The 26,702-nt window shown below is 37.6% G+C and overlaps 2 protein-coding genes and 1 long non-coding RNA gene across 4 annotated transcripts in view; 1 reads left to right on the forward strand and 2 right to left on the reverse strand.

Annotated features, from left to right (window-relative positions):
* eif3jb (eukaryotic translation initiation factor 3, subunit Jb) lies at positions 1-26,595 on the forward strand. Of its 2 annotated transcripts, none has more exons than XM_083550963.1 (8): positions 1-133; positions 219-313; positions 4,305-4,359; positions 5,544-5,629; positions 6,197-6,311; positions 7,151-7,324; positions 7,449-7,522; positions 9,103-10,142. In XM_083550963.1, the coding sequence occupies exons 1-8, from the start codon at positions 112-114 to the stop codon at positions 9,235-9,237; spliced, it is 756 nt and encodes a 251-aa protein (XP_083407089.1). In that variant the 5' UTR covers positions 1-111; the 3' UTR covers positions 9,238-10,142. The 2 variants fall into 2 exon arrangements, with proteins under 2 accessions (XP_083407089.1, XP_083407090.1); XM_083550964.1 differs by lacking the exon at positions 9,103-10,142 and adding an exon at positions 26,397-26,595 and having other exon boundaries at positions 5-133.
* Positions 1-26,702, reverse strand: part of LOC310731394 — a 103,350-nt gene that overhangs the window by 72,460 nt on the left and 4,188 nt on the right. The gene's annotated exons all lie outside the window — the stretch shown is intronic.
* Positions 10,266-19,414, reverse strand: cilp (cartilage intermediate layer protein, nucleotide pyrophosphohydrolase). Its single transcript, XM_083550835.1, has 8 exons — positions 19,282-19,414; positions 17,603-17,754; positions 16,260-16,529; positions 14,696-14,869; positions 14,245-14,559; positions 14,043-14,151; positions 13,321-13,478; positions 10,266-13,227 (listed from the first exon to the last, which is right to left on the reverse strand). Exons 2-8 carry the CDS (start codon positions 17,667-17,669, stop codon positions 10,859-10,861), a joined length of 3,462 nt encoding a protein of 1,153 aa, XP_083406961.1. The 5' UTR covers positions 17,670-17,754; positions 19,282-19,414; the 3' UTR covers positions 10,266-10,858.

Here is a 26,702-nt window from a genome sequence, read left to right on the forward strand (position 1 = left end):
GGGGCGCTCGGAGTCGCGAACGCGCAACGGAGTTGCTGAGCACATTCGAGCGCACATGCGGTTCTTCAGCTAACTGCTGAGGAGTGTGATTAAACCCGCACATACCACAAAATGGCGGATTCTGACTCATGGGGTAAGACTGGTCAATTTTATACAATCAGAATTAGTTTGGATAAACTGTTAAATGTAAAGCGTTTGTATGGTGTGTGTGTGTGTAGACGCGGACAATTTCGAGGTGAACGAGCCGCTGCCAAAGGCCGCGACGGTTCTGCAGGACAGGTGGGAAGGAGAAGATGAGGAAGACGACGTCAAGGTGACACAGCAATCTGTTGGAATCTACAGAGTATTTTTAATTTGTCTTTTAATACTAAACCAGGGCTACAGATGTTTTAGCTGCTCTGCTAGCTAACACCGAGTTAAGGGCTAAGCTAAGATGGTTAGCTTTTTCGGCCGGCATGCGATATGAGCTGTTAGCTGAAATAGCGGTTATATGCTTATAGCTATTATTGCAACATAATTCGTGTAGGCGTGTTTTTTTAACAGGCTTTTGTTGTGTTAAAATGTAATAACATGTCGTATTGGTTTATCTCACAAATAGTTTACTAATACACTGGATTTGTGTAACGCCGTGGTTAGCGAGGTTTCTTGTGCTAGCATTAGCAACAGCTGCGTTGTCGCTCGAGTGTGCGCGCGGGCGGAAGTGCGCATGCGCGTATATGTTGTGTGTGTATGTTGTGTGTGTGTGTGTGTGTGTGTGTGTGTGTGTGTGTGTGTGTGACACCCGGATTTTATCTACAGTAAACTCGTGTTGATCAGTCGAAACACGCTGCTCGGAAACCGCCTTCTGAAGACGCTGTGATCAGTGTATGTAGTGTGATTCTTCTAAAACAGTGTGTGTGATCAGGCTGGATTCGGACTGCGCCTGCTGGGAAAGTTCTCTTTTAATTTGACGTCAGTGTGACGATCATGTGAACTGAAACGAGGCAGTGCAACACAACACAGGCCGTGTGTGAGTCATCCTGCGGATGGCAACCCCTGTCTCCAGAAGTGTTCTGGAATGACCTAGAACTACCGACAAAAACATCTAATAGGGTCAGACTGTAAAATTGTAGAACTGATTGAAACATCTAAATAGGATCAGACATACTGGAAGTGTTCTAGAATTACCTAGAACTTATGGAAACATCTAAATAATATCAGACATACTGGAAGTGTTCTAGAATTACCTAGAACTTATGGAAACATCTAAATAATATCAGACATACTGGAAGTGTTCTAGAATTACCTAGAACTTATGGAAACGTCTAAATAATATCAGACATACTGGAAGTGTTCTAGAATTACCTAGAACTTATGGAAACGTCTAAATAATATCAGACATACTGGAAGTGTTCTAGAATTACCTAGAACTTATGGAAACGTCTAAATAATATCAGACATACTGGAAGTGTTCTAGAATTACCTAGAACTTATGGAAACGTCTAAATAATATCAGACATACTGGAAGTGTTCTAGAATTACCTAGAACTTATGGAAACGTCTAAATAATATCAGACATACTGGAAGTGTTCTAGAATTACCTAGAACTTATGGAAACGTCTAAATAATATCAGACATACTGGAAGTGTTCTAGAATTACCTAGAACTTATGGAAACATCTAAATAATATCAGACATACTGGAAGTGTTCTAGAATTACCTAGAACTTATGGAAACATCTAAATAATATCAGACATACTGGAAGTGTTCTAGAATTACCTAGAACTTATGGAAACATCTAAATAATATCAGACATACTGGACATGTTCTAGAATTACCTAGAACTTATGGAAACATCTAAACAGTGTTAGACATACTGGAAGTGTTCTAGAATCCCCCAGAATTATATAAACAGCAAAATAGGATCAGACATACTGGAAGTGTTCTAGAATTACCTAGAACTTATGGAAACATCTAAATAATATCAGACATACTGGAAGTGTTCTAGAATTACCTAGAACTTATGGAAACATCTAAATAATATCAGACATACTGGAAGTGTTCTAGAATTACCTAGAACTTATGGAAACATCTAAATAATATCAGACATACTGGAAGTGTTCTAGAATTACCTAGAACTTATGGTAACATCTAAATAATATTAGACATACTGGACATGTTCTAGAATTACCTAGAACTTATGGAAACATCTAAACAGTGTTAGACATACTGGAAGTGTTCTAGAATCCCCCAGAATTATATAAACAGCAAAATAGGATCAGATATACTTATGAAAACATCAAAATAGGATCAGACACACTGGAAGTGTTCTAGAATTACTTAGAACGTATGGAAACATCTAAAAGTTTCTGCCATTTTAGAAGTTGTTCTGGAATCACCTAGACCTGATTTTAGGTCCAGCTTAAAGTGAATCAACAAACACTTCCAAGTTGTGTGTGTTTAATGATAACCTGATGATTTAATGCACGTTTTTTTTTGTTGTTGTTTTTTTGTGAAACTATCTAGAAATGTGTTGGAATCATTTAAAACTGATTCAAAATTGTGACTGTTCTAGATTTACTAGGACTAAACATGGTTTCACATCACTGAGAACTCTTTAAGTGTTGTCTCGATGAGAGCTGGCAGAAATCTGAGTGTAAAAATAATAATAAAAAAATCCAAGTGTTGCAGGTTATCTTGATGTTTTAGAGCATGTTTAAGGGTGTTCTAAAAAGGTTGAGGTTGTAAAGTGGTGTGTGTTGCCATGTGAATGTGTTGGTGGAATTCTGGAATTCACATTTTGAATCTCTTATGGGTGAGAGAATTTATTTGTAGTGTTCCAGAATTCCATATTGGTGAAATGGAATCCTTCAGATGTGTCCTGAATTCCAAACAAAAAAAAAAATAAAAAATTTGTTTTAGAATACTTTAGCAATAATAGACAATTTATGAGGGCTGTTTCAGAATTGAAGAAGTTTATTTTAAGAAGGTTTTTTTTTTTAAGTAATCAAAACCTTTCATGTTGTTCGAGACTCCTTCAGAGGTGACAGGGAATCTTTGGGACATGTTCCAGTAATGATTAAATGGTAATGTCAGAAATGTTTAGTAGTTTTATTCAAGTCGTGTTAAATCTCTTTAACTGTGCTCCAGAGTTCTTTAGAAATATTTCATGATTTACATGATGGGAATTTTGTGTGTTTCTGAATTTCTCAATCAGCAGGTAGAATTCTGTGCTGTATTCCAGAGCTTGTGATTCAGCTGTCAGTTTTTAGTTTTTGCCCTCAATTCATTCTTTTTTTTCTTTTTCTTTTTTTGGAAAATGCATGGTGGACATTTTTCAGCTATTTGCTGGCGTTACACAGCAGTGCACTCTAATGCTGTATGTATGAACCAAATTTGTGAGCTTTCATCCTGTGATCTGTAACCTTTTACAAAAAACCCCTCCGCATTTGGAGTCTTATTATTGTTGCAGCTTTTGAAGAATTAGCCTCCCACATATCTGTTTGTGCTTTAGACATTAATTAATAAGGAAGGAAGGTTTTTTTTTTTTTTTTCTTCCCATTAAGCAGTTTGTTGGGTGGGTTCCCTGGTGGTCTAGTGGTTAGGATGCGGCGCTCTCGCCGCTGTGGCCCAGGTTCGATCCCCGGTCAGGGAACCAACCCCAGCCATTAGGGAGGCACAAGTCTGTGCACTCTTACTGCCGGTCCCAAGCCCGAAAAAATGGGGAGGGTTGCGTTATGAAGGGCATCCAGCGTAAAAACATGTGCCAAATTGAACATGAATACAGGATGATCCGCTGTGGCGCGACCCCTAATGGGAGAAGCCAAAAGAAAGTAAGCATTTTGTTGGGTGAGTTTATTAGGGGAGCAGTGCATGTAGGACGTTTTGGAGACAAGGTTAGGGAGACGAGATTGAGATGGTTTGGACATGTGCAGAGGAGGTACATGGGGTATATCGGTAGAAGAATTCTGAGAATGGAGCCACCAGGGAGGAGGAAAAGAGGAAGACCAAGGAGGAGGTTTATGGATGTGGTGAGGGAAGACATGCAGGTAGTTAGGTTGAAAGAGGCAGATGTAGAGGACAGAGTGGTATGGAGACGATCCACTGTGGCGCCCCCTAATGGGAGCAGCCGAAAGAAGTTGTCGTCTGTGGATATCTACTTTATTTTATTATTTTTATTTATATGAATGGTTTTAATATTATTGAACTTCATAGGATATAAACATTTGTAATATTATTTACACATTACTGTATGAATAGTTCTTTATGTATTTCATATAAATATTTAAATTAATTGGATTGCATTGATTCTCTTTTCTTATTCAGGACAACTGGGATGATGAGGAGGAGGAAGAACAGAAGGTGGAGGTGAAAAAACCAGGTGCGGTTTCCAATCAAGTACACGTGAATCAGTCTGAGTGAATTTTTCTTCTCACTGTTCGAAAATATTATTTAATTGATCACAGTTGCAGCAAAAAAAAATTATGGAACAGCAATAAACTAAACAAAAGCTACACTTTACTGTAGCGGTTTTCTCTGAGACCAGACATTTGTCCACGACTGCATTTTTTTATTTAGTCTTTCCCTTTTTTTTTTTCCTTCTCTTTTTTAAAGATTGATTTCTGGGCTGTCTTAAATCACGTGATCAGGTGCTTCTTGTATCTTTGTGAATGAAAAACTGCATTTGAGTTTAAGATGTGCGGCGTGTACTAGCATCACTTCTAATGCAACCTATTGTTAAAAAAAATTACACATTTAAACACTAAATATTGGAGAGTTTGTTTTTCATAGGTGGCTCAGCTGTTTTTATTATGAAGATAAACTGCATTTTTGACATCTTTTTGAGGATTTTATACAAGCGTAAAAGAAAATGCAGAACTTATGCAAAATGTGTGATTAAAGGATATAATCGTAATGAACTTTACTCAAAGGAATGACACTATAGCACAGTCATTTACACTGAAAAATTTACAGTAAATAAGTTTATACAGAAGGTAGACACTTTTGGACGTGACAATGATTATGAACCTGAGTGGAACACAGAACAAAATAAGCACTCCTAGTAGAAAGACTTCATTATTAAATTATTTTATTCACTATATTTTCATTAGGCAGTATAATTGATTTTATAAACTAGAAAACAAGCATGGTGTATTTTACTGTTAACACTAGCAAGCACAAGCAACCAAACCTTTGACACCGGAGCTTTCCTTTCCCTGGGGGACTTTCTAATGAAGCTATAGTTTGTCATTTTCTTATTTATATCTCAGATTTTTTTTTGGCATTACTTGTGCCACTATTACAACAATTATCCTCTTTATTATAAAGCTTCTTGCCTCTGTCACCAAATGTGGTGTTTGTCAGTGGAATTTAATCAATTATCCAATCATTTAAGCCACATTATATATATATATATATATATATATATATATATATATATATATACAATGGTCTTAATTAGCACACTTTTCTAATTATACATGGAGTCATGTATAGTACTTTGCCATAAAAAATCACATGCTCTCCAGATGTAAATCAAGAACCTTTTTTTTTCTGTTTTTTTAGTGGTGAAAGTTTCAGAGAAGAAAAAACTGAGTGCTAAAATCAAAGAAAAAGAAAATGAAGAGAAAAAAGAAGAGCTGAGGAAAAGGGTGAGTCAGATTTTTATTATTGTTGTATGGGTTGGGTGTTTTTATTGATTTTTTTTTTTTCTGTAAAACATTTGCTCACTATATTTAGAGCAGCAGTGCTGATCGAAGATTTGTAAATGGCAATACAAAATTAGCTAAGTGCTGAAAATTGATTAAAAGGGAGAAAATATTTCAGCGACTGTAGTTTTCTGAACCCAAACCTGATTCACTGGTTTATTCAATCAGATTTGCTGAAGGCAACTCGAGATAGTAGCTATAGAGCTGGAGCTCAAAGATGTTGTTTCAGTTTTTTCCATTTCAAAGGCGGTTTTACCGTGTTCGGTTCTTATTAGTGAGCTGACTCATGGCTTCTTTTTGACAATTATCTTTAAAGATGTTGCTCCTTATTCAAAACTGAATCTCACCTGTTTAGAGGTCATGCCTTTGGTCATGCCTTTGGCCAAAAATATTAAAAATTTGTTATTTAACGTAAAAAACAAATATTGTGGGCAAATTTTGAGCTATGTGCACCTTGAGATTTTTCTTGAGTTCTCAAATTAAATTTTAACTCCTCTGTTATTCATATAGTTAGAAGAAACCCAGGCTAATACCCAGCTCACACCTGAAGAGGAGGCGGCCGAGAAACTGCGTGTGCAGAAACTGCAGGAGGAGTCGGACATGGCACTCGCACATGAAGCATTCGGTGCGTTATAACTCGCTCCAATCATCTATCAACACTTGTTTCTTAAACGCTTGTTTCATGTGTGCATTCAATCCAAACAATTTTTTTTATATTTTTGAGCAATGTTAGAAACCAACAAAAAATTCTCCAGTTCAGTTTCTGATAGTATTCGTCATTGTCTATTAAATTGACTATTCTAGTAATCAATTATTCGTGTAAAAATAAACAACCAAAGTAGTGGCAAAATATTATTACTGATAAAGTAGCATATAAGCAGAAAATCATAAGCAGAAAACTTCAAATCAAATTGCATTATAAAGAACTTCATTATTATTAATGGTCATTAGAAATTTATCATTTTGAAAAGGAAATATTTATGCTTCAGTTCTGACAAACAATATAAATTTTTGCCGTTCTTACTTGTCAAATTTAATTTGGACAAGGGAAAAAAAAGTGAACAATAAAGTTTGTGTGTGTGCATTTAAATAGTGATGCCACTAATAAAACTTATTACAAATTCCACATGCATAAAATAGAGTATTCCTGCTATACATCAAATTCTGGCAATATATGACTGGCAAAAATATATTTAGTTAAAATTGAATTTCTGAATTTGTAAAATGTTTCTACACAGATTTGAATGTGTACAATAAAAAGTCATATAAAATACAGTTTTTCAGAAATGTAATGTATCTGTTATATCTGTGATACTTGTAACTCTATGAAGTGAATATTGTGCATGACAATTTCCTCAAGTTGCTTCAATTTTTTTTGTGAAGGAATCACCAAATCTTAAAAAAAGAAAAGAAAAGAAAATTGAGAGGTTTTGAAGATAAAGCGCAAACACTTCTGATTCACAGGTATTGACACAACTATCACAAACAGTGCCTCTGGAATTGAAGCCATGTGTCCCTCGAATAAGGAAGACTTTCTAGTTTTCGAGAAATTACTGAAAGACAAGATTACACAGTTTGAGAAGTCAGTGCATTATTCCAACTTTTTGGAGTCGCTGTTTCGGGAACTCTGTATTTCATGTGAGTACATTTTAAAGGGCTTTGTGTGTCTGCATTGTTTATTTTATGGTTCCGGCGAAAAAAAATCGCATTTTAAAATCAAATAAAATGCACATTATTTACTAAAATGCCAAATTCCTTACAGTGGAAGTAGACGATTTAAAGAAAATCAGCAATTCCCTGTCAGTTCTTCTCACCGAAAGGCAAAAACAAGAAAAGGTATGCTGTGAAATTGCTTTTCCCCATTATTACTTTATTCTTTTTGTAAGTGTATATTGTGTCTGGGTTTTAGTTTTATCTACGGTACACATTTAGTTGGCAAATTTCCTGTCGGATAAATTATGCCTCTGCGTCGGCGCACAAAAGTTTGCACCCAACTCGATCATGTAGTGTTACATTTCTCAGGTGTGCTCATATTACATTTGTTTTATTTGAATTGCTTACATTTATTTCAATTTCACACTTTTTGGATGTGATATAAATACACTCTTTACTATCGGTGTAACGGTACACAAACTTCATGGTTCGGTATGTACCTCGGTTTTGAGTCACGGTTCGGTTTGGTACGGTAAGGGGAAGAAATGCAAAACATAACAGTTTACTTTTTAAAACAATTTTAAATAAAATGCCTGCTTGGTTAAATAACACACAATATTTTATAATAATAAAAGAGAATAAATCAATTTAATGCAATGCACTTATTTTGATTATATTGGCACAAATTAAATAAAATAAATGGAAAAGTTTACATTTGTTAAACCCCTTATGATTAATACACTGTGTTTTACATTGAATTTTCTAAAGATATGATGAGTTTAGTTGGTCTACTTATTTCAGCAGACTTGAATCTCTTCATTCCTTCCACCCTTCATTAATTCGCTCCCTCGATATCTGGAATTGTCAGGATTTTCTCCTTTTAAGAGAAATTCTTGAAGCCGGACATAAAGCTAAAGATTCCACAGCACTAGTGTTAGCTGCTAAGTAGGGGGCTATGGGTTCTTTTGCATTTTACTCGTGCACAAAACAAATCTGGGACTCACCACAGAGATGTTGCACTGAGTCGTTCGTTTTTTGATTTATACCCCTGGCCTTGTGTGTATGTTTTAAAGTTTAAAAATAAATGCACCCGGAGTGCAAGGCGGAGACTAAACAAAGTTGCGGTTCGGCACTTCATACGTTCCTGAGGGAGAGATTTTAACTCTGATGTTCCGCACGTAAAAATTATCGCATTTTAACCCTGTGGCGAAAAACTTTCCCACTTTAACTTTATCGTGGTCTTGAAGTTCTTTTATATACCAGAACCTTTCTAATCTGCTTAAGTTTTAATGACATTTGTTAATAGTGCCAGATTCCATAAAGATTCTTTTAAATGTAATGTTAGTGTGCTGTTTTGAATAGTTTTCTTGTTGCAGAACAGCAATGCTTTAATTTATCAGAGAATTGCCTTTTAATTCGAGTAAAACAAAGGCTTGTTGCCTTTTCACCCGGACACTATTTGGCATGCCAAATATATTGCACCGAGCTATGTCCTAAAGGGGGATCCACAGTTGTTTGATCTTGTCAGGCATGCTATCCCCGATGTATTCTCACTATGTTTCTGGGATAGGCTCTGAGCTGAGAATAAAAAGCTCATTTTAGATGCACAAATGTAATTCCTCGTGCTTACACTAGAGGGTCTGCTTACTTACTGTTAAACCATTTCCCTGAACCTCTTGAAAGTCTGATGAACAGAACGTTTATATTCTGTAAGAGAATATGCCCATTTTTTTTATCTTGTCACATGATGTTTTCCCCGATAGGAAAAATCCAAAGGCATAAAGAAGAAAAAGAAAACGGTCCTTTCTGGCGGTGGGTTGAAAGCAAAAATGAAAACCGACTTTGACGATTATGGTAACTTGGATGGCGGCTTCAACGATTATGAGGACTTCATGTGACAAAGGCTGAATCACACCCTCCTCGCCTACCCCCACCCACGAAACTGCCCCCATCTCCACTGAGACATGCAGCGTCCCCTGTATCTCATTTTCTCTCATCAGTGCCATCTTGGAGTAAACTGAACACTGTGTCAACCTTTGACATTTTTTGCTTCAGTGGTCAAAAATACTCTTAGTGAAGCTGCTATCACCAAAATTGCTGTTTGGTGACAAAAGGAAAGATCTATTAAATTGCCTTGTATTTACAACTCTGCCTCTGACAAAGACTTTAGGACGTGAGACATCTTTGCACAAGTGTCTTCTCCAATTGGCCCTCCTAAAATAATCATCAATATGCCTTATATACAATATGACAAACGTTTATTTTGGTTAAAGTACTGAAATAGCCGATCGTGTTAACCTCTGTGCAACTGCATTTACATAGAAACAAATGTGATATTCTATGCAAAATAATTGTATACAGAATGTCTAGGTTAAAAAAACAGTATGGATATTTTCCTCTTGTGGAAATTTCAACAGAATTATCTACATCTCTGATTACCAGTTGTCCGCAACATCAGATGCACATAATTCAACCATTTTCCTTGAACCATGTCAGTGCATTTACAGCAGACACTACATGAGGAGCACTGGTGGTAGGTACACTTTTTGTTGGTTTTTTTATTTTTATTTTTAAGAACGAAAAAGCAGAAAAAAAGTAAGTACAACTGAGTGAGTTTCTTGTGTTATGGAATAGTTTTGAAAATTGACAGTTTTTCTTTGCATTCAAATGTTTACTTTGTTTCTAATGCTGGTAGATTGAAATGACTAGTGAAGGAGTGTGGGGCTTAGTCTTTTCCTTGTAGCTTCTGCAGGCTTGTATCAGGGACAAGGAAGATCCGATAAAAATGTTTGCTCCCAATCAATATTTGAAGTTTTTCTTTTTTTGGGGGGTGGGAAGGGGGACGGTGTTGCACACCTCTAACTATTGCAAAAAAAAAAAAATGCTTCACAAAAATGGTCAATAATGAATGATTCCAGCAGTGTGGTTCTTTTTTTGTTTGTTTTTTAAAGGTCTAATTTAATAAAATTGATCGGTCAAAGGATTTTGTTTGAAAACTTGTATGATTCAAATACATAGACCTTAAACATCAAGTTCTGCTAATAATTATGTATGAAATAAATATCCCATTATTTACAGTTTCAAGTAGTAACTATCACAGTACAGATAATTAAATGACTTAAGTATAGACATTAAAATGATAACTGCCCATATAACCAAAAGTGTCATGTGGAGGGGGCAGTCATTATTTTGGCCAACAGTATCATTGGAAGTACTGTTATTTCTAACATCACCATGGGCCTGCTCATTTGTTTTGCATCTCATGATGGATATTAGTTGGGGTTGTTTGACCTTGGGTGTGTTTTCGCTGTTCCATCATACAAAACCTTAAACTCACAAGAAAAGGTGATCCAGGACCAGAGCTGGAAACCAGTACTCTAACCCATAAATGTTTCCTAGTATACCTTATAAAATGTATGCATTTGCTTGAAAACAACTGTTTCCTTCACTACCTAGCTTGAAAGTTGCTCACATCGGGTAATGTTGAGCATTTTCCTGGAAGTAAATTGCTAAATCGCATTATGAACTTTGGCGTGGAGTCGGGGAGCGCCCGTTGGGATTGCGGGTACTTCTTCTCCGGCTGTTGCGGAGTGCGGCTGAGGAGTCTCCTCGCTGCCTTCGACTGCCTCTCCCTGTACGGGCAGACCCTGCCGTGACCCGGCCTGGAGCATTCTGGAGCTGCTGGAAAACGCTTTGCCTGGTGACCTCTTTGTCACCGCAAGAAAAGATTAATGCCACACCTTCATTACTTTTCATTACTCGTGATGCCCCGTCCGATGTACCCTCGAAACACCGTCCAAGTGCTATCTCCTTCGCTGTGCGAGGATCTTGATCAGTAACTGTGTAGATGCCGTAATTATGGCCCAAAGGGTCTAGTGGTGCAAGCATAGTGAACTCATTGGTGTCATTGTTGACAGCCAGTGGAAGATGGTTGACCAGGTATTCTTGAAGCATGCTGTTGACACTGTCTCGCTTGCAACTACCCTGCGGGATCACCTTCACTAGGGTTCGATCTACTCTGTCTTGGTCGTAGAGCATGCCACTGCATTTGAACTCCAAACAGACTGCTGAGACACTGGTCTGATCCCGGTCTCGGATACTACGGGTGTCGCGAAGCCCATATAGTTGGCCCACTGTTCTTGGATGGGTGCCTCCCATGTTGCGAGAACGGACATTGATTTCATGCGGGCTGTTGATTTTTACTTTAATATAACAAGCTCGGTATTCTGTCGGCTTCGGCCACCAGCTCAGGTAGTCTTCAGTCCAACTCATCGGATCATCCTCGTTGAAAGGAACCGTGTTGTAGTCATATCGATCTCCTTCGACTCTCGAAAAGCGGAAATGAGGTGCATTAAATGGAGCTTCTTCACACTCCTTTAGTTTTTCAAATGGATAAACTGGGCCATTTGCTTCTTCGGCTGTGTTTGGGCTGGGTTTCGCTACGTTGATACTAAATGCCGTCTTCTTGATTCTAGGATCATCGTGATCTGTTCTTCTGTAGTTCAGGTTGCTCAAAATGTGATGAGGGACACCAATGCTGTTGGGATTTAATTTCGGTGCTGATGCTACTGCATCAAGTTCTTCTCCTCCAAGGTTTGCCATGACATAAGCAGAATAAGCATCTGCTTTTTTGTCATCGCAGAAGGCAGGCAGACATGCACCATTGGGACCAGTGATGACACTATCAAACCTACCCCATGCACGAGGGTTGCTGGAAAAACCAGCTGTAGGCTCCATATTTATCAGACTTACCACAACACCCTCAACTTGCTCACTTGGCATAAATCTTTCACTACGGAACGCTCTGACTTTGACGTAGCATCTTCTGTTTTCAGGCACGTCTAAGTTAAACAACCTTCTTTCCCGGATTTCCATGTTTCCTATGAGAAAAGTCCTTTCTTCTCGTTTTTGTCGTTGCCTTTTCTCCATAAGAAGCTGTCCTTCCTCTTCCCAAAGACCAGTGTCTGGGTTGAGGGACCACAGTTTCATTGTATTTAGATGTTCCGGCATCTTTACTTGGGCTGCATCGAGACGAACATTTACTTTACCAGCATTTAGTGACTCACCATCTATTTCATCCCTGAAGTCAACTGAGAACATACCATAGGTTCTCAAGGGGAGGGTATCACCTTCAGTGCCAATAAAGTTGAGATCACTTTGAGCGGCCTCTGCTGTGGATACATCTCTCGGGTCCATGAAGGTGACGCTGGCTTTCACATTACCTACGAATACTTCGCCATTCTGCTTGTAGAAAGAGTTTGGTGGAATTTCAATCTCAACCATAGGTTTCTCTCCTTGTACTTCTCCAAGCTGTAGATTGTTGGTGTCGGTTGAGCTTAAGATAACAGGAGGCTTTTTCCTCAGCAGTTTGATCTCGTGGTACACAGCTCCACCTTTGTTATTGAACACAAGTACTTTTGTAGTGTTCACAAACTTTTGCATGCTGTCTACAAAAGTAAGAACAAGCCTTTCAGTATCTGTGGGAACTTGTATGGAGAAAGTGCCCTTGTATCCTGTTCTGCTAATCCTTGCGCCATCCATGTAAATATGTCCAAACCTCAAGGGCTCTCCAGTATCCGATGCAAAAGCACGTCCACGAACTATTGTCTTTGTTTCTACACATTTTTTGCAGCCACACTCTGTGACCACCATTGTGGGCAGCTGGTAGCCTTGGCATGTTATCGGTCTCTTTTCCATTTTGGACACCCCACAGCAAAACGATATGGAGTCTTTGCACCGAATACCGTTGTCCAGCTGGCCAGTGCATGTATCAGTGGGGCATCTTCCTACATCATAGTACAATGAGTTTGTCTGGTTCTGGAAGCAGTCATGTGGCAGAAGGATCATGTGCGGTTCAGGCTTCGGGTTGCACGAAGGCTCAGTTTGACCTTAAACATGGATTCGGAGAAATTCCAAAGTGAATAAATTGTTGGTAAACAAGTTAAAAAAATATTTTTTTATCCGTTTCATAAACAACTCACCTATGATTGAGAGTGTGGCTGGCTTGGATTTAATAGCACCATTCTCACTGCTGGCTCTGCAGTAGTACTCTCCTGCCTGATCCATTCTTAGGTTCCTTAGAACCAGTGTCTCGCCATAGTGATATACACTCTTCTCAAGCAAAGTTCCATTGTGAAACCTAGAATTAGTATTTAAATTTGCACGTCAGGCAATGAACTGGTTCATAGCAAAGCATATGTGTTAAGAGGGGAGTTACTTTTGTCTACATACTATAGCATTGGGAAAGATGTGGTAACATAACAGGTAAGTTATCCAGTTATTAGCTAACTTTAAAAAATTTAACGTTGCCCCACTGGAGAAACACTTAAAGCAAATACTATGTAATCAGGTTTTTAATTGAACATTTTTGAGGAACCCTTTTTTTCTAGGAGTAGCTACATGCCTGAGGTTCCTCCTCAGAGTTTCACAATCACAAATGACAATCTTTTTGTGTCAGAACTCCTATCCATAAGGATTTGCCCCTAAGTTTTCAAATAGAATATTTGTAGGAAAATCCTCCTGGAATCCCCCTTTTTCCCCTAAAGAATGTAGCTGTATGCTGTATACACTCATCGAAAATGGTTTCTCGAAAAAGGTTGATACAGCTTCATTTGGGAACCTTTAAGAACAAAATTAACTTTGTGGTAACCAATATTATTATTAATTTGTTTTTGTACACTACTGCATTATGAGTGCATCTTACCACTGATACTCATCAGGTTCAGGTGAACCAGTAACCTTGCAGCAGAAGGCAGCAGTCTGACCCTTTCTCCTTGCTTTTGACTCGGGGTTCTTTTGCACATATAGATTTTCTAAGAAAGACACATTGTTGGATTTTTTTTTTTTTCCCCCATGTAAAGTAAGCCCTACATTAAATTTTTTTTAATTTAGTGTTTGATCCTTACTTGCTCTCTCCAGCATCACATGAAGTACAGTTGTGGGCTCAGAGGTAAGTGGCATAACAATTTGATGGGGCATGTGACCCTGCAGCTTAATCAGCAGTGTAGTGTTGCCATCTGGGCAAATCCCAGGTATGCGGAAGTGTCCGTTGTGGTCAGATAGTGTGAGAAGTTTGGGGCTTGTCCCTGCAAGGAGAATGGCTGCTCCAGGAGCTTGAAGACTTCCAGCTCTACGAACTGACCCAAGCACTATATGGTTCTTACACATGCATGCATTGCAGTCTGTGTTCGCCCTGCCCATTACACACTGCAGACTACAACCTGTATTGACAAAACACAAACATCCCACCAGCGTAAGCAATGTAGTTTTTGGCTCTAAACAGTGTATCCTTACACTGTCAGAATTGGTATATGATAACTGATTTGCATGCTTATTCACAAGCAAAAGCAATATTACCTGGACACGTAGGTCCTTTGCAGTGCCTGCTTTCCAGCTTCACACCACTGCACTGCCTGGATTGGGTTGTGCAGGTTCTGGAACGTATCTGGGTTGCGACCTGGCCACATTGGGCAAGACAAGGGGTCCAGTCTGACCATTGACCCCATACTCCTTCAGTTTCCAGCTTTGTTTCTAAAAGGCAAAAGAAAGAGGTGTGAAGTTCCCATGATGTTTGGACTTTAGCAGAAATCAGGTCAAGTGCTTTTGAAACAATGTTTTGACAACTAGAAACCTTGTTAATTGAAAAGGCAACAGTACCCACAGTTGTAAATACATTTTCTTTCTTTTTTTTTTTCTTCTATCTGAAATAAAGTGTGATTACGGAGTGCTTGAGAATTTTTACATTCAGCATCCAATGGCAATGGTTTATTAATTTTAAAATCTATATTCATAGTATAAAGAAACTAAAAAAAAAAAACAATTTTGTGCCAAATGTTTAAACAGATGCTATAATTCTATAAAGTGAGAAAGCTTTAAAAAAAAAAAAGTTAATTTACTTTCATGAAGTAACAAATTGGATAGAAAATAAACAGAATTAATATTTGTGACCACCCTTTGGCTTTCAATCATTAAACTTGCACAAAGTTAGGAATTTCAGTAGGATAACCAATTGGGCAATTAACCAATTATACCAAGCAGGTGTTGATGATCATTCATTTCATATGTAGGGTAAAAACGGTCATTATGTGAAACAGAAACAGCTGTGTAGGAGCTTTAAACCTGGTGAGGTTGCGGACGACATGTTTCATGTCACAGGTTATACACCAGGGCAATTTGTTTGCTGAAGGATTGAAGAGAGGTACAATAATGAAGGTCTGCAGCCAATAGTAAAGCATGGTCGTGGTTCTTTGTGAGTTTGGGCTGCATGTCTGCAAATCGAGTTGGAGATTTGGTCAGGATTAATAGTGCTAAGAAATACTGGGAGATACATAGCCATCATGCAATACTAAGCAGGGGGACATCTGATTGGCCCTAAATTAATTCTGCAGCAGGACAATGACCCCAAACATACAGCCAATGTCATTAAAAATGCTTCAGGGTAGACAACAAGGAGCCCTGGAAGTGATAGTCTGGATTACATGAAGAGAGCAGCCTATATCCAGATGATCAGTGGTTAGATCACCAAGATGTTTGGATCAAACTACCCCCCGAGCTGCTTAAAAACTGCAATTGTACCTTGAAGAATTGATGCTGTTTGGATTTGGCTTTCTCTTCTGTTCATTTGCCTTTCGTTTTGTTCACTGTTAAACAAATACTATTTCTTAAAAGTATTCTATATTCACATCAATTTACAAAACTTTTGCACGGTACTCTGCCTGAAAAAGATGGGAACTTTTTTCCTGACAAAAAAATGCTAATGCTACCCTGGCTAAATGTCAACCTTTTTATTTTTGTTGCTATATCTGCACAACAAAATCTAGCTTGTGGGTGAATTATTAAATTTCTGTGCATATTGTAGAAACGAAAACTGCCAAGATTTTTGGATTTTTTTGTTTTTTAACATCAATGAGCAACATCTTACCTCTTGGGCAAAGAAAACGAACTGCATAATTAGAGCAGTTCTTTCCTTCAGGCTGTTCTGAATTGACGCACCAGAAGCCAACGGTGGGTTCTGTATGCACTTTCTCTTGTGTTTTGTGAGCTGGGATCCAGTCTGTCGTGCGGGCTTCCAGAGCCAGTGGGGAATCACACACTCGAGCGTTGTAATAGAAACGAATCGCATCCAGTTGCTCATAATCCCCCTTCCCTCCCGGGTGATCGACATTGAACCAAGTGGTCCACTCGTGGTCATCTAAGACGGAAAACATAGACGATATCACTGTTTAAAAGAATATATGATGTGTGTCGTAACAGGTAGGTTGTTTGATTTTATTATTATTATTGATGTTTTGGGAAACAAACTTACACCTGATATAATAAACCTAAATGTTCCAGCTGAAACCTTTGTTTAGACACGACTTCGCTTTGTTAACCTTTTATAAATGTTTTGTGCAAAGATGAATATTAATACCTTGGGTGATACACATCTAGATTGTGCTTTATGAATCTCACTGTTCTTGAGAAATTCAGAATTGAATTTATATTGACATCTCAATAGTTTTTTGGTTGAAAATTAGCACATATCTTTTAACAATTTTGTTACTGTTATATTTACGTATAAACAATTTTGCAGCGTTTTGGATGCAAAATGAAACGGAAATACATTGTTTCATTCCCAAACCAAGCAAATGATGTAAATGTTTAAACTGGGTATTTTTCTTATTCTAATTCCTGTGTAATTCTCACTCATCTGTAAGCGATCAGTCTCCTTCCTGAACAAAAGTTCTCACCACTGGGGCTTGGCGAAGTTTCATTTCTGTGTTTTGATAATCGTAAAATGAAATGATCTACACGTACATTCATGCAGAATTTAAACTGGTATTATTCACGCTTGCATATGTTTCATGTTCATGACAGGAACATGAAACTGGAATGATTTGACCGAGTGTGGACAAATTGCTGACAGGTGGCTGAGAGCCTCTGGCTTACACGCATAACTTCTAATCAAGCTGTTTCTCAGAAGAAATACAATATGGAGGCTATTTATCGTTTTTACAGAAGGGTAAAATTCACATGGTTATGTAACCAAAAAATAGCAGCTGGTCCGATTTGCATTTTTCACCATGCCTAATTTCACATTAAAAGCTACAAAGTAGCTGAATTTGACTTTTAAAAATGGATTGTGTTTCCACTTTATGTGGTTTTGTCTGCATGCAAATAAATATTAGGATTGGGTCTCCAATAATTAAAATCCCTATTTTGTTGTAGGATAAAACTTGGCCTCTGTAAATGATGAATGAACAGGATAAGCGAAAAAAAAGGAACCTTGAGTGAAGGTGACAGAAATTCCGAAGAGGAGAAGAAGAAAGACTCCGGGTAGCTTGTACGCCATCTTAAGTCTTTTCTCTGGTGGCCTTTCACCTCTGGTGATGACCTTTTCTTCTTTTCACACTAAATATAAACCTGACACAGGACTCCTACAAGTGAGAGAAATGTTAAAGCAATGCATCAGCATAAAAACAAGTTTTCTTACAACCTGAAAACTTTTACCCAAAAAATTAAAGAATAATAAAAAAAGGTCTGTATTTTAGATTTGGTGGGGGAAAAAAAGGCTCTTAGTGTACACACTTGTGTCCTTGTATCATGCCTGTGAAAGTCATTAGTGTGAGTCAGGGGAATGTAAAAATGTGAGAGCGCAACACTTTTACACAACCAGGCCGAAGTTTTTGATCCTACGCCGTTTAGGATTTACAATTTACACACGTATTCAGCAAAAGGAGGAAACAAATGAGGTGTTCCAATTGCATTGTAAATGTAGTATTTCAGGACTACTTCAGAATGTAATTAGGAAAAAAATGAATGTTATATTAATGAAGACTACGCTAGTGTAGAGATGCTTTAATTATAAACACAGATTTGTCTTCCGGTTGATATTAAACAGCATTATCAACGAGAACACTCGGCCAGTCGTAGATCATGTACAGTTTTTACACACAACAGTTGCTAGACTTTACACAATGCTACAGAAAGCCAACATTTCCAGTGAGCAGTGGATTTTGTGAATAAGAGGAAACTGACTAGACTGCCTTCATCTACAGTTACTTAAATAACACTTTCCATAACTCTTTACAACCACGATGAACAGAAAAGCACTTAATGCCACAAAACAAGTGAATAGACTACAAAAGCAAAAGATACAGGACACAGCATTCCCCCCCCGCCGCCCCCCCACTTTTACGTGTTGTACTTTCATTACGTTACTGACTCTGGAGGACTTGTTTTTTTAACTGTTAAAAACATTCCCTGAGCGCATACTAATATACGTTCATCAATTCAAACACAAACAAGTAATATATATTTTATTTTTGCCAACAGGATTTAAAAAATAAATACATAAAAAATCTGTCATCTGATTCAATAGGGTATATGAATCTTTTAGTACTGTGAGTATAATCGTTAGTATTTTATCATCAGACTTTAAGCAAAACAATACTAAAATACACTCCTGGCAACAACAGGGCCAGGAACTAAATGTCAAATTATTAAACTTTTAATGGTCTTTTAAAACAAATCACTGGTCAGGAAATAAGCAAGAATGAAACAAATCAAATCTTGGTAAAGGATTGATTTTAAACATTTAAACCTCATGGGTAAACCTGCAGTAAGATTTTTTTAGAAAAACATGCTCCATCTAGATTTAATGTTTCAAACAGTTGAGGAGTTTAACGTTTGTGTACAGGTGGATTATAAGAGTGAAATTCTCTCTTCCCCATACCGCGGCAGTAAACAGAGGCACAGGAGAGTCGCATTTGTTTCATTCATGCACATTTTCTGGCTAGTCATTTGTTGCTACGGCTATTAAAAGCTTTTGGAAGCATTTTAGACTGCCCAATTTTTCGTTCATAATGGAAAGTAATGGGAAAAAAAACAGCAGCATTCTGTTGTATAATAAATAAAATACAAAATAATGAAAACAACAGAAAATATGAAGATGGATCTCTTACCCAGGTCAAAATCTTGTTTACAGAAGTAAAGTGAAGACAGCTTTAATTGATTCGAAATATGAGAAGAGCAGAAATGAGGTGTGTGTGTGTGGGTGCTCTTGCCTTATTGCTGTCTCTTATATAGCTCATGCTTGAATTGTGGGCTCGGCTACATGCCACAGTCAGGAAACCAGATGACCGCATGAGGAAACCGCAGAAGTCCACTGCTTTCTCTCTCTCGCTCTCTCTCTCTCTCTCTCTCTCTCTCTCTCTCTCTCTCTCTCTCTCTCTCTCTCTCTCTCTCTCTCTGTTTTAGAGAACAGTGTAAATGAGTTTCTAATTACACTGTGACCTCAAATTCATGTTTCTTCGCCACTTCTGTTTCAGTACAAAATGTAAGTTTCGTTAGTTTTACACAATCTGTGGAAAAATGAGGTGTTTGCTGGATTTCCATCCCATGATGTTATGCAGCATAAACAACAAACATCATTTCTCTGAAGCTGCTCCTGAGAAATATTTAGATAAGTAATAATACAACGTGTTCGAAAAATATAAGAGAAAAAAACTGCTAACACGAGAAGCTCGTTACATCAGTAGCTTTTAAGATCCACTCTCTGTTGCTTGGATTATTGAGGTTAGGATATTAAAACATCACCAGATGGTGGCCAAAGGCTGTACTTAAAGATGTTTCTCATGGGATTAAAGCATTTCGAAATTTCTTGCCGCGTCCGACGGCCTTCCAAGCCGCCTCCTTTAACTTAATGTCATCACCAGAATTAGAAGGCAGTGTTACACAGCAGGATGGGTAAAGAACATCACATGCCACAAGCTATATAAGACCAGACTAACGACGTATTCAAGTTTTGTAAAAGTTCCTGCTCTGAACAGTTTTACTCCGTGCTGTAAATGTGATAAGTGCACATGGACTTAATGCTGGTGAACTTGAATGAATTAAAAAGTAAAAAAATAAAATAAATGTACAATAAGGTGATGACCCAACCATCAGCAATAAAAGTAGACTAAAGCCAGATGCACGTGCTGCAATTTTGCCAAAATCTGGTCATCAGAGTTACATTTGAAAATGCTAAAAGATTCATATAATCTTAGGCTAAAATCTGCAATTTTTGACTGCTGACATGTTCACCAACAGAAAGTAAAAATGTCTAAACGAGTCTGAACAGAATATTATTGAGTGATGAACGGAAAAGGAGTGTTTGTATGTTTTAATCATCAAGGGATGTCATGAACAAAATAAACGCTACAGATTGTTTTTGTTTGCTGCTAGCTGTATTAGCCAGAGAACTCATGTCTGAAAGTGTCATGGATTGATGAGGTAAAACTTTGGTCTTATTCTTGTGTGCCCCAGTTTTTTATTGTTACAGTCAGACATTATGACAACACAGATCCTACAGTGTGACAAGGGGATCATGTTCGTACAGTCTGACAAGCAACAATTGCAAAGAATTAATAAAATTAATAAAAAAATCGCAGTGTGCCTGGTATGTGCTTGATAGGTCAGAGGCGGAAGTTACCAATACGGTAACGACTGCTTTTCACCCTTTTCATGGTGTTTTATTGTAGCCACCTTGCCTAGCACTAGCATTTTTCTGCATAGTCTCGGGAACGAGTATATTAAAGTATCAAATTTAACAAAAACAAGACCCTGCGAAAATCACCCAAGCAAAAACAAGTTTGAACAAACTGTCACAAACTTTTTTTCTATTAGACTCAACAGAATATATTTTTGTTTAACTAAGGGCTTCACAAAATCGGACTAATACTAAAAGTATTCCATTATTTGACTTCTATTATTTGGTAGCAGGTATCTTCCATACACAAAATCCTCAAATAATCAAACACTGATTTCTTTGGTGTATATTTGTGCTGCATGCTCCCTTCAGCATCGTAAGTCTGGTTGGAAAATAAATAGGCTTACCTCATGTTTACCACACAGTCATTATTGCATTTCCTGCAGCGGTCCTGCAGAGACATCTGAGGTCATTAATTTATAATGGGTCAGGAAATAGTTTTGTTGTTGGTACTTCGAGTTCATCAAAGAAAAGGTGTCAAATCTGAAGTTAGCCTTTGTGTTTTCACAGTCCAGACACTACAGTATTGTATTCAGTGATTAGTTCAGATCTGAGCAACTGTACTGTACTATAATCTACTATCATCTACCACCAATACAGAAGAATACATTATCTTACAAAAGTGAGTACACCAGTCACATTTAAGCCACTATTTTAGTATCTTCTCAAAGGACAATACTATAGAAATAAAAGTTGGATATATTTTAGTCAGTGTGCATCTTGAATAGCAGTCCTCTGAAAATAACTTAACATCCAGCCAGTATTGTCAAAATAACTGGCAACAAAAGTGAGTACACCCTAAGCGAAAATTTCAAAAATGTGTCCAAAGTGTCAATACTGTGTGTGAGCACCATTCTCATCTAGCACTGCCTCAATCCACCTGGACATGGAATTCACTAGAGCTGCACAGTTTGTTGCTGGGATCCACTTCCACTCCTCTATAATGACATCACTGAACTGCTAGATGTTATTCACATGGCGCTTCTCCATCTTCCACTCGAGGAGGCCCCACAGGTGCTCTTTAGGGTTCAGGTCTTGAGACATACTTGGCTCCATCACCTTCACCCTCCTTAATAGGCAGCTGTCATTTTGGCAGTGTGTTTGGGGTCTTTTCATTTTGGAAAACTGCCGTTCGGCCCAGTTTTTAAAGGGATGGCATAATTTTCTGCTTCAGAATTTCAGAAGTACATGTTGAAATGCATGTTTCCCTTAATAAACCGCAGCTCCCCAGTACCAGCAGAATTTATGCAGCCCCAGACCATAATGCTACCACCGCCATGCTTGACTGTAGGCAATACACTATTTTCTTGGTTCTCCTCACCAGGGTGTCACCACACATGCTGGACACCATCTGAGCCAAACAAGTTTACCTTAGTCTCGTCACAGGATATGGTTTCAGTAATTCATGCTCTTGGACAGGTTGTCTTCAGCAAACTTTTTGCAGGCTTTCTTGTGAGCCAGCTTCAGAAGAGGCTTCCTTCTTTGAAGATGGCCCTGAAAACCGACTTGTTGCAGTGTATGGCGTACAGTCTGAACACTGACAAGTGGACCTTCCGCTTCTGCAACCTCTAAATCAATGCTGCAGCATTTAGGCATCTGTTTAGTCAAGCCAGTTTCTGCACCTGATGCACAGCACGAGGACTCAACATCTTTAATGGACCCTTGCGAGCCTGTTCCGAGTGGAACCCATCATAGAAAACCTCTGTATGACCCTGACCACTACACTGAAAGTCAGTTTTAGCGTTTTGTCGATCTTCTTATAGCCTCTGCCATCTTTGTGGAGAGCAACAACTCTAATTCTCAAATCCTCAGAAAGTCTTTGCCTTGAGGTGCCATGTTGAACATCCAGTGGTCAGTATGAGAGAATTTAAAACTTAAAGAACCAAATTTTAACTGCTCTAATACAAGGTAAACAAATTTGTATGGTCCTTTCAAGCAGACAAAAACATCAACATGATGGATAGGACATGTGGCTTTGCATCGCTAAGTGATAAACAGCTGTTTTCACTTAGGGTGTACTCACTTTTATTGTAAGCTATTTTGACAATAATGACTATGTTGAGTTATTTTCAGAGGACAGTAAATCTGTACTGATATACAAAATTTCTATAGTATTGTTACTTGAGGAGATTTACTAAAATGGATGCTGAATGTAAGGGGTGTACTCACTTTTCAATTCAATTCATTTTTATTTGTATCGCACTTTTAACAATGAACATTGTTTCAAAGCAGCTTTACACAGAAAATGTGGTGATTAAAAGTGAATAAGTTTGTCCCTGATGAGCAAGCCGGTGGCGACTGTGGCAAGGAAAACCACAAACTTTTGGGAGATAATGTATTATACTACACCAAGTCATAGTTTTTGAGCAAAACTAAGGGCACCACTGTGTTAGTCTTAACCTCCCTTACACCCAGTGTACATTTTGTAAAAAACTCAGAGAATGTTCAATTTCTTTGTCCAAAAAGATTATAACGGTTAGTATTTAGTTTTGTGCAAATAGTAATCACTGCCTTATTTTTAGGAAATTCACACCATGTACTAGGGAGGTAACACAGTGTTTGTGTTTCAATTAGTGTATTTTGATCCTATCATCCTCCAGAACTAAGATCAGAGCTAGTGTATTTTACTACACTATTATAGTATACTACACTAGTATACTACAATACTACACTACATTATAAGTCAAACAATATATAAATAAATAAATATAACCATTCTGTTCTTGGTATGTAGGAAAATTAACATTACAGCTTTACCTCAGACAATGGAGACGCAATCATAAGTTTCTGCTTATTATATTTATAAACCATTCAATTATGCAACCATACTGTAACAGTTACTATATGTGTAAATGTACTGTAAGTACACTATAAAGTTACTGAATTTAGACAAATAGTTGCAAAGTAATGTACTTTGCTCTTAGTAACTAAGACTGCTGCATCATTGGGATTTCAACTTGAAATAAATACTTAACATTTAAAGTAAGAAAAATATTAGACCCACAATACACAAACTTCTCTTTTCCAGTGCTGATGTTCACAGCATCCTTACAGCCAAACCACACTGTAATCTTCAGTGTGGGTGCTTTGTTAAACTGTACATGTTTATGGTTTAATCTAGCAGGTGCTGTGATTTTAGGAGATTCTCAGCTCTTCAAAGCCATCCAATTCCAGCGGCAATAAAGAGAGGTCGTAACCATGTAAACAAACAACACACACACACACACACACACACACACACATCCCCTAGCAAATGGACAGGGCGATGAGATTTTACAGTCAAGTCCAAAATAACTGGCACTCTTTAAAAAAAAAAAAAAAGAAGACAAAAATCGTTAAGCATGACAGAACCATAAATATTACAAACAATGATTCAAATATTTGTCATGCAAGCAAAAAAAAAAAAATCATTGCTGTTAAAATGCTTTTGAAAAAAATATGATTTGCTTATAAAAGCATGACATCAGATACTGACATCAACATTTTCTAGCTCTATTGACCAGTGTCTTGTGTGTCTTTTCATAGCAGATTAAATTACATAAGCTCTTAGAAAAAGACTACTAAATTGAGTTATTACAAAATAGACTGGAACAGTTGAAGATTTGCCAAGAATTTGACTCACTGGCGTACCGCAAAGAAGACAATAAACAAATTTCAGATTTGTGAACTGTAGTTGGTTTTAAGGTTTTTGAAATGTTTTACACAATAGCATATAACAGCAAGCTGTTCAGACGGATTGTATAAAATGAGACTTCTTACAAAATGCAGCGCCTGGGATCCTTAAGTTGGCCATAAACCTGGAATAACAGGCTATAAGACACGTCCTCTGTGTATTTTGCCCTGTTTCTTGTTTCCGAGTGCAAACTGAAGAACTATTTGATTATCAGTCATTTTATGTGAACTCTGTGGAATTTCAGTCGATGTTCTCCAGCATGTCAATCGGATCATCTGGTTTTCTCCCTTGTACTGTACCAAAAACATGGGGTTGTACGGTGACAATTATCTTCACCTCCCATGCCCTAAAATACACTTCATTATAAACAGAACCAATGTTTTTTTTTTTTTGGTACATGGAAGAATGAACAAATACTGTATATTGGATATTTTGTAGAGTCGGTTGCAATCAATGGGACCAAGCAAATATAACATTCACCACACGAGTGGATTAACACAAAATTCTAACTTTTTTTGTTTTCACTCGCTCATAGTGTTTATAACGCATCATGCTCTAGCAGATGTATGGAGTCTGTGGGGTTCATACTGCACCGCACTGTACTGATCAGGCTGTGGTTGTGAGCTTGATCCATAGGGAACCTCAGCTTAATGACTTCAGCAGTGAAAGTATGCAGATCCAACGTCTGCTACTATCATTAGGGGGCCAGCAACCCACGGAAGAGTACTGGGAGACTTTCCTGTCTTCTTTCGCATTTACTGAATTGTATGTCTTCCTGGAAACAAAGAACATTTTAAAAATGTGAATGAAAGCAGGATACAAGATTATACAACTGTTTAGTGGTTCAAAAGTTAGACTGTGAATTTCATCTGGCCTTGGTAAACGTCCACTAATATCATTATAAGGCGAATGCTACTTTAATCAAAAACAGCTCACTGAAAGCTCAAATATCCCACTGCCATTTTACACATTTATCTGATTACTACATGAAAATTATTGTGTTAAACCTGGAACAGGGCCTCTTAAGAGTAGGACTCCTGAGGGTTTAGTGCCTGACTATATCTGTATTTCAGTTCTGTCAGATAATTAATCATGAAGCATAAAAAAATCCAAAATAAAAATTATAATGAGCTTTTTGCTGTTCATTTCTTAAGAAAGCCATTAAACTAACTCCAGGATGAAATGAATATTTGAGTTTTTTCCAACCAGATTTGCACATTTAAGTAAAGAAATATTGATGCTGTTATCATTGTAAGGTTGTTGTTCTATTATTGTTTGTGTAGGGTTTTGCTAGGTTGCAGTGGAGGTATGGTGGCTGTGTAGGTAGAAATTTGAAAGATTAGAATCTTTAGAGTTGAGAAAACTTTAAAAGATAAGGAAAAGGTTTCCTCTGGTGCACAGGCTCAATGGGTGGAAAAAGTGTGGATCCAAGAAAGACTTGGAACTGAATAACAAAAGCCAACTTTCCAGGTTCAATCAGAAAAATCTGGATTTAAATAACATTAGGGTTAGTGTTAAGCTAAAGGTTATGGTTTGGCCAGAGTTACTGTTGTCCTCTGGTAAAAGGCTATGGGTGGCTGAGAATTGTTTTAACATCCATTTGCCTGCACACAGAATATTGTGTAAGTTGTGTTGTTACAGCACATTGTAATAAGTCGGAATTTAAATACATAGAACAACTAAGATTTTTCCTCAGCGCAGACTCATACTTTACAAAGTCCCTCGAAACTCCCTTTCTAGCTTTTGATTCTTTTAAACAAATTCTTAGGAAAAGTTGATTTTCAAAAACCATGTTGCATGAACATCACTTACATGTAAATGTTGAGGAAAACCATTACTACTCTCTCTCTCTCTCTTTTCTCCGACCCTGTCAGCACTGCCGTTGGCTCTCCAAGTGATGATTCAGATTTTCTTCAATAAAAAAAAAAAGAAGTGACCTCAGCTGTGTGCGTGCGAGCCATATTTCACAACCATCAATCCAAAGAGGTCACTCAACATTTTACCTTTTTATCAAGACAACAATACCAAATGCTCAAGTTATTAAAGAAGTGTGATGAAATAAAGAACCCAAAATGTGTATCATGTCATTTCATTAGACTTGTGTTTCCAGTATGACATACTGGAAAAAATATGCACACACACACCCCAAAAAAAACAAACAACAACAACAACAAAAAACA

This window comes from Silurus aristotelis (assembly GCF_946808225.1).
Source record: "Silurus aristotelis genome assembly, chromosome: 9".
NCBI lineage: Eukaryota > Metazoa > Chordata > Actinopteri > Siluriformes > Siluridae > Silurus > Silurus aristotelis.

Bases quoted from the DNA above. Each gene is read 5' to 3' on its own strand.
- eif3jb (XM_083550963.1), top strand. From the start codon at position 112: ATGGCGGATTCTGACTCATGGG. The intron at 134-218 runs GTAAGACTGGTC...GTGTGTGTGTAG, and splicing joins GGCGGATTCTGACTCATGGG to ACGCGGACAATTTCGAGGTG. The intron at 6,312-7,150 runs GTGCGTTATAAC...TCTGATTCACAG, and splicing joins ACTCGCACATGAAGCATTCG to GTATTGACACAACTATCACA.
- cilp (XM_083550835.1), bottom strand. From the start codon at position 17,669: ATGGCGTACAAGCTACCCGGAGTCTTTCTTCTTCTCCTCTTCGGAATT. The intron at 14,152-14,244 runs GTAAGGATCAAA...TGTCTTTCTTAG, and splicing joins TGTGATGCTGGAGAGAGCAA to AAAATCTATATGTGCAAAAG. The intron at 13,479-14,042 runs GTAAGATGCACT...TACTAATTCTAG, and splicing joins GAACCTGATGAGTATCAGTG to GTTTCACAATGGAACTTTGC.